At 38.1% G+C, this 8,408-nt stretch overlaps 1 protein-coding gene across 7 annotated transcripts in view; it reads right to left on the reverse strand.

The window, feature by feature from the left end:
- The window catches only part of LOC124145412 (GA-binding protein subunit beta-1-like), a 36,934-nt gene extending 29,821 nt beyond the window's left edge, over positions 1–7,113 (reverse strand). For 2 of the 7 annotated variants that reach the window (XM_046515166.2, XM_046515164.2), the window contains exon 1: positions 6,596–6,671. In XM_046515166.2, coding sequence (XP_046371122.1) covers positions 6,596–6,647 — 52 coding nt within the window. In that variant the 5' untranslated portion in view covers positions 6,648–6,671. Of the gene's footprint in view, positions 1–6,524; positions 6,687–6,995 lie in introns of those variants that run through there. The other 5 variants (XM_046515167.2, XM_046515169.2, XM_046515172.2 and 2 more) reach the window with 5 other exon arrangements.
- Positions 7,114–8,408: the final 1,295 nt, after the last annotated feature.

The following is an 8,408-nucleotide window of genomic DNA, read 5'->3' on the forward strand; positions in this document are numbered from 1 at the left end:
AGGTATGGTGCTGACAAACCTAGAAACATAATCGGGGCGAACCGGGATTCGAACCCACAATCATAGGTTTCTTGCGTGCCCAAGTGACGCAACTCTGCGGATCACGGCCCCTTAGACGAGTGGGCCACCCTTGCCCACAAAACAAGTGATTATTAATTAGTTGTACATGAGACAATAACTGCAGAGAGGACTAAGTTTGGGACAAACATTTCATTTGATCTTATTGGCGGAATTTGGTTCAAAGTACCATGATCATTCTGCCAAAATCGTAATAGTCAGCATCTGTGGCATCATAAGGTTTATTGGCTGCCACCTGTTCAAAATATCTGTGGATGGGTACCCGGTAGGATCAGATGGAAAGAGACAACCTAGTGCCTCACAGGCAGCTTGGATTGAGTACTCCTCAGGGAGCTGAGAATGACACTAAAGGGCACACTGATCTATTGACTGGCGTAATAATATAGTATTTGAACATGTTTGTCAGCATTAGAAACTGGCACTAGTCCTATAGTCCTAACTGCCCAATAGAAAAGATATCCTAAGGACTAGTAGAAATTTGTCATTATGAAGGGTTTTGCTATATGTTATCATCATAAGGACTGGTGAACTGACCGCCTCCGTGGACTAGTGGTAGAGCGTCTGCCAGGAGAGTGCTTCGATCCCCGACCGTGTCATACCAAAAGATGTTAAAAGATGGTACTTGTTGTTACCCTGTCTGGCACTCGGCATAAAGGGGCTAAAACAAGGACTGGTCGGCTCGGAGTCAGTATACTGTGTCTGAGTGGGGTATTCACGTTCAACTGAGGCATGGTATCTCAGTGAGCTAGCACTATAAATCGGCATCAGTCCGGACTAGTACAAGCAGCCACACACACACACACGTGCATGCACGTCGCTATATAAGTGCAATAATCTTTGACGTGACGTTAAACCCCATTTCACCTCACCTCACTAGTGAACTGAACCTGTAAGTTTCTACCACTGTTTGTTTGTTTGTTTGTTTGTTGTTTAACACCAAACTCAGCAATATTCCAGCTATATGATGGTGGTAGGGCTGGAACGAGTCTAAATTTACTACCCGGGTACCCATCCCACTATTACCCGACCCTACCTGGGTACGCGCAGTTAGTCTCAAGGGATAGGTACAATGTCCAATTGGGAATAGTTTGACCGTAGCCCTGGCAAAATGTATTTAGATACTCAAATAAAATGATCTGGTCATGCATACACTGAAGTTGACTGAAGTTTTATCTCTGTTCAAACATATAAAGTCAGAAATAAATGTGAAAATTAGTCACTTATAGTGCAACCGTTGAAGTTCTAGATAATTTTTGCTATTAAACAATACATCAGGTGATAACCACAGGTCCGGGTAGTACTGTGGGTACCCGGGGCCTACTCAGGAACCACCCGACCCGAGTACCTGAGTTACCCGTCCCGGTCCTAGATGGCGGTCTGTAAATAATCGAGTCAGGACCAGACAATCCAGTGATTGACATCATGACAGGCCTCAAAGTTGCGACTCAAACTGTCGCCAATGCGACCTAAATTTAGATTTGTCCACTGTCTAAAATTCAGAGGTAGCCAAATGACTACCTTGAAAAATATCTTGTGGCGACTAAATTCTATTGCTACACATATCATGCATACGTTGACACAAACATAAATAACAGCTGATCTTGGAAAACACATAAGTTAATAATTGTACTCGCAAATAATGCCTCCTAAAGTCGACAATGAACCGAAATACATAAATATTGATTTAATTAGTATATTATTTTAGTTGACAATGCTCAATGGATATGCAAGGATATACCTATATAATCTTGTAACATAAACTGCATCATTGTTCAAGTCACAAATAACAAAAACCAAGTACAGAACAGTTTCCACTAATATACAATACAAAGACTAGTGCTATGACTTGTACATATTTTAATAGTTATTTGATCAAAGATAATTTCAAATGTTTTTGGCTACCTACAATATTGGCTTGACTTCTTGATTTTACCAGTGGCTACCAGGAAAAAAATACTAGTAGCCATGTGGCTACTTGGTAAAAAATTCAACTTTGAGGTCTGCATGAGCATCGATCCACGCAATTGGGATGTGATGACATGCACCAACCAAGTCAGCGGGCCTGACCAACCGACCCGGTTTTTAGTTAGCCTCTTACTCTTCAGCATGTAAAGTACTCGCGTATTTTATATATGCACTTTACTATTATCTGAAAGGTTCCAAGGTAAGTTGTTTTCAATGGACACTTCACTCCTGAAGATTCCAGGGTAGAGAATAGGCCTTCAGCAAGCCATGCTTGCCGTAAAAGGCGACTAACGGGATCAGGTGGTTGGGCCCGCTGACCTGGTTGATGCATGTCATCGATCCAAATTGCGTGGATCGATGCTCATGATGTCGATCACTGGATTGTCTGGTCCAGACTCGATTATTTACAGACCGCCATCATATAGCTGGAATATTGCTGAGTGAGGCGTTAAACAACAAAACAACCAACCAATCAATGGACACTTCCCATACAATCTGCCAAATATTAAATAATGAGAAGCAGGCCTCAAGTATTTTTTTCAAGGTAGCCAGTGGTAAAATCAAGAAGTCAAGCCAATATTGTAGGTAGCCAAAAGCATTTGAAATCATCTTTTATCAAATAACTATCATATGTACAAGTCATAGCATTAGTCTTGGAATTGTATATTAGTGGAAACTGTACTTGAGTTTTGTTATTTGTGACTCGAACAATGATGCAGTTTATGTTTCTAGATTATATAGGTATATCCTTGCTTATCCAATAAACTATCAACTAAATTAAAATACTAATTACATTCATATTTATGCATTTCGGTTCATTGTTGACTTTAGAAGGAATTATTTGCGAGTACAATTAGTAGCAGACATGTATATTTATGTGTCTACATATGTGTAGCAAATAGAATTAAGTCGCCACAAGATATTTACAAGGTAGTCATTTGGCTACCTCTGAATTTTAGACAGTAGACAAGTTGAAAATTAGGTCACATTGGCGACCGTTTTAGTCGCAACTTTGTGGCCTGACAAGGTATCCTTTGGGTGAATTTAGATTGCTTATTTGTTACTGTTTAGAATCATTTTTTATCATAATTTGGGTGTGTGTTGAGAAAATAGCAGGGTCTCAAAGTGTTAACTAACTGTTGTATACTCAGTCTGTGACCTTACACTTCTCTGTATCTAGAATAAAATCTTTCAACATGCTGTAATTATATTTCCCCTGTCCTGATTCTGGTCTCCGCACCCAGTGCTTGTCTTTAGGGGTGACTATTGGTCTGGAAATAACTATTACGATAACTATTTATATTGAAAGAAACTATTGCGATAACTATTTATATTGCAAGCAACTATTGCGATAAATATCGATAGTTTTCAGTGTATCATTTTAGATGGATTTTAGAGTTGAATTAAACCGTGGAAGAAAAGTTTTCTTTGAATGTGATAACCATAACAACAAATAAAAAGTAAACTTTGAGATATGACTGATTTGTTGTTTCTTTACCCTAATAATGAAAGCAAAAGAAACTCCCACATTACCATGTGTAAATTACTACCACTCATAATCAAAAGAAAAACAAATTTGAACAGCATTGCATGTATTATATTGATATGGTAAATACAATCGAAACTATCAATATTTCTAACTGAAATCAATACTATTGATCGGAAACTGATTTAACAATCGATTTATTGACTTTAAGCGCTTACCAATAGCAATATATCAATATTTTGATTTACTGTAACACCCCTACTTGTCTTAGAACTAATGAATAGGAGGATCTGGTGGTAATAACGTCAAACTTGGCTGACTTCATCTTGATTATTAGCAAACGTCTGTGAAATACCTTGAATATTGCTGATGTTTAACGCTCAGAAATATTCCAACTAAGTGGCCTGTAAATAATCCACACAATCCAGTGTGAGTGTTTGTTATTCAATTGTGAGCAATGATCCTCGCCATCGGGTATCAAGACATGCAATCAACCAAGTCAGCAAGCTAGACCACCCAATCTTTAGTTAGTTTGTTTTTGTTTAACGCCGCACTCAGCAATATTCCAGCTATATGACGGCAGTCTGTAAATAATCAAGTCTGTACCAGACAATCCAGTGATTGATATCATGATCATCAATCCATGCAATTAGTACCGATGACATGCATCAACCAAGTCAGCGAGCCTGACCACCCGATCCCGTTGGTCGCCTTTTACGACAAGCATGGGTTGCTGAAGACCGATTCTACCCCAGAATCTTCACAGGTCAGACCACCCAATCTATTTGGGCGCCACCATCTTCCTGAGGCAAGGGAGTTAACTGACTGTAAAAGTCCAGTTTCCACTCTTGTCGAACCCTGCTGGAATTATGGAGTTTTATTTTGGCTGGACTAACGAGTCTATGCATAGTTCAATCAAAATCGCGTAAAGAAATCGACATGAATTTCAATTTCAACATGCAGATTTCGGCAGACGGCAGGATTTGCACCGTGTACCGTCAACTGGGCATTAACAGATACTTTCCAAATCTTTTCACGTTATTAATCAAGGTGCTCACACAACCCATTTTATTACAATATAGATCATCGATCAGATTGGTCTTGACTGGGTACCACCATTTTCTTTGAAGCAAATGTAAGTGATATGAGAGGTGGAATCTGATTGGTCATTAGGAGGGACATAGAAGAGATATAACTCGTAATAGTCACTGGTCGAACTCATAAATTCCAGGCTAGTTTGGCAAGGGTGGAAACTGGACATTTTGAGTCAGTTAACTCCCTTGCCTTGGGAGGTGGATCGTCTCTTGTAACTGGCATAGATCTATTCTAGCCATGAATACCCACAGGGTATTAAACATTCACTCACCCACATACCGTATTCGACATAAGCACCCCACTCTAATAAGCGCCCACGGCGATATTTCCTGATATATTGGCTAGTAAGCAATCCTAATTAGCACCCCTTCCGATTGATCAATGTACACAAGACTTATTTATTCGCGTATATGCACACTCGTGTGTTATATGCACCCTTAATCATTGGCAATTAAATTCTGGAAAAATATATCTGTCGTACATAAACATTTCAGGCTGTCACCATAAACCAAGAAATTTGTCTTTCAACTGTTTTTTTCCACCAAAATAATATTCTAATAAGAGCGCCCTATTTCTAATATTGAGAGGGCCCTGGGCGCTTATTACACCGAATACGGTATTACCACTAAGATCTACCCAGGGCAGTGTTCCAAACTATGCAAGGTCCTTGAGGTCTACTCCCATAGGGACCCCTAGAAATGAAAATAATTTACAGAAAAAACAGTTGTTAAATTATACTTATGAAATGTAATAAAAGAAGGCCAGAGACCTTTTTAATTTTCAGATACTGATACAACAGTAATCTAAACTTGCCAAACATTATAGACTTGCATTGGCTGTATTGGATATATTTGTGTCAGGGTCCGCATGACACACTACCGGGGCCCCTAAAATTATACTTTAACTGGGACTTATCTTGGCCTGCATAGAGTCCGATATTCTGCCCCAAATCAGCAACAAAAATTTCCAATTTGAAAAAAAATAATTACCAATTCCTCAGAATTTACAAAAATTAGAACATTAAAAATTGAATTTTGAATAATATCAAGACTTCTTCCCAATTTGCCTAAGGACGCTTAGTTTGGAATCCTAGGGATATCCCTGTTTTAACAATTAGGATTATGACATTCATTGATTTTCAGGCTTAATCTTATAAACACTGCAACTTTTTACCTTTGCTTAATTTTAAGGGTCTTCTGGAACGACATGAGGGTCCAGTCATACTACACTATTTCATGTCAAACTCATAATTCTTACATACGAATTAATCAATGTAAAGACACATGAAGATCTGGGTTAGAATAGGTCTTCAGCAACCCATCCTTGCCGTAAAACGTGATTAGGCTTGTCTTAAGAGGCGATTAACGGGATCGGGTGGTCAAGCTCGCTGACTTGGTTGATGCATGTCATCATATCCCAATTGCGTGGATTGATGCTCTTAATGTCAATCACTGGATTGTCTGGTCTTGACTCAATTATTAACAGACCGCCATCATATAGCTGCTTAAACAACAAACAAACTCATAACTCTTACACATGACTTAATCAATGTCAAATTTTCTGATCACTACATGGCCGAGATGTTGCTGATGCAATGCCAAAATGTAATTCACTTGCTCAGCCTTAACACATGACATGACTATAGCAATAATTTGTGTATTAAATTACTGTTAGTGCTTGGCAGACCATAGCGACCGCTCCATCTACCGTGACGTCATTACCCAACATTAGGGGACTCTAACAAATAAAACACAACTGTATTTTAGTGAGTAGTTATACAACACCTCTGCTTTCATACCTTGATGTACCCATGAATAACCTAAATGGAAGTTGCATTTAACTTTCGGCTACCTCTTGTTGGCTAGCCTATCGAACAAACAAACGAAAATATCTTTATAACCTTTGTCACCGACTGCAGCTAACAAGCGTCATGTCAGCATGAATAGATTGAAAACGACATGATAAACCCACAAAAAAGCCTTGATACAACTCTGAACGCATCCCGGAAAGAAAAAGATCTCATCCTGTTAGCGCGCAATCGGTGAATCACGTCTTTTTTAATTGAAACTAAACAAATTAGCGAGTGTCCGAATATCTAAGATGGCGTGTACTGTGACAATACGAACCTTGCACAAGCGTTTATTGTTTCAAGTGATATTTGTATGCAAGAAAGTATACATTCCAAGAGCGATCTTATCATCAAGAATGTGAATTGAACTTGCAATTTTACACGAGAAACAACATCCGCCATTTTTAATCAGATGAGCGGAAGTTGCATGTGGACAGAACGGAAAAGGACGTTCATCTACTTCACTTCCGCTACAGTCACACAGACAAAAGTCCAGACATATAAGACGAAGGAATATCCTACCTTTAAATGTATATTTTACCTAAACAGAAACGAAGGGCAACACTTAAATCTTCGTAATTTTCTTCCACGGCTATTTTGCCGGAAGTAGCTTGCTTGATGCGTATAACCGGAAGCTGCTGACGTAAATACTGGATTACTCCGCGTTGTAATAATGTCTATATGTGTTATTCGGGGAACGCATAGGAAAGATGGGACCAGTACTGCATTTGCAATTTCTATTTCAAATACGAGGAGGCGTTTACTCCGTATAATATGCGTTTGTTATCAGGTACTATATTCCCCCTCTCATTTTTTTGTAACCGAATGTGACCCAGCGCGGGCTTTGATTAGATTGACCAACTTTGAGTGCGTGAAACTATATTCACTACAACACATTTTATGTCACATACCTGAAATGAAATAAATGTTAATCTTTTTTTTGTTGGTTTTATATTTGTAACTGTAGCTCTATATTTCTGAATAAATGACGGAAATATCTAAATTATATATAGCCCTACAATGCCTACCGCCCTTTTTTTCTCCGAATGCTGGCTGTTATATATTATAATTTTAAATGAGTTAATCGATTGCAAATTTAAGAAATGTTGGTTTGTGTCCTGGTGTCGGTATTCTTCAATTAATGTTTATTTTCCAAAACTTTTATCAACCAAGGAAAAATTAACAACATATAACTGTACAAATTGAAAACGACATAATTATTCGTACACATTACACAATCCAACGAAGGGGATCGTTGTATAAACAAATATAAAGTAATGCCAGTTACAAACAAATATTATTATTATGATTTTTTTTAAAACTGACTGGATCTTGTCAGTACCACTTTACCTGCAACGTTCAATGCATCACCTTTAGAAATTGGCACTAGTCCTGTAATCCTGGCCAAACTGCCCAACAGTAAAGGTATCATGTAGAAATTTCCCAATTTTAAAGGTTTTGCTATATGGTATCTTTATGAGGACTAGTGACTAATAATGTTAGCTTCTACCACTGTGCATTATTACTTATAATTTGCAATATTTAATATATCCCAAAAATATATAAAATCCTTTTACGGAATATTACGGAAGCCTTTTAGGGCCATTTGTTTGGGTTTTTTTAAATTCGATACTATCTTGAAATTTCAAGATAGTATCTTGAAATTTCAACTTCTCTATCTTGAAATTTCAACTTCTCTTTCTTGAAATTTCAACTTAGTATCTTGAAATTTCAAGATATTATCGAAAAAATTAAAAAAACAAATGCCCCTAAAAGGCTTCCGTAGAATATACCAACCAATGTCTTTTAAAATATTATTTCTACAAACTCGCATACCCATGCATGCCGTAAAAGGTGACTATGCTTGTCGTAAAAGGCGACTAACGGGATCGGGTGGTCAGGCTCGCTGACTTGGTTCATTCATGTCATCGATCC

Source organism: Haliotis rufescens, unplaced genomic scaffold, assembly GCF_023055435.1.
Source record: "Haliotis rufescens isolate VD_foot unplaced genomic scaffold, xgHalRufe1.0.p SCAF_14, whole genome shotgun sequence".
NCBI lineage: Eukaryota > Metazoa > Mollusca > Gastropoda > Lepetellida > Haliotidae > Haliotis > Haliotis rufescens.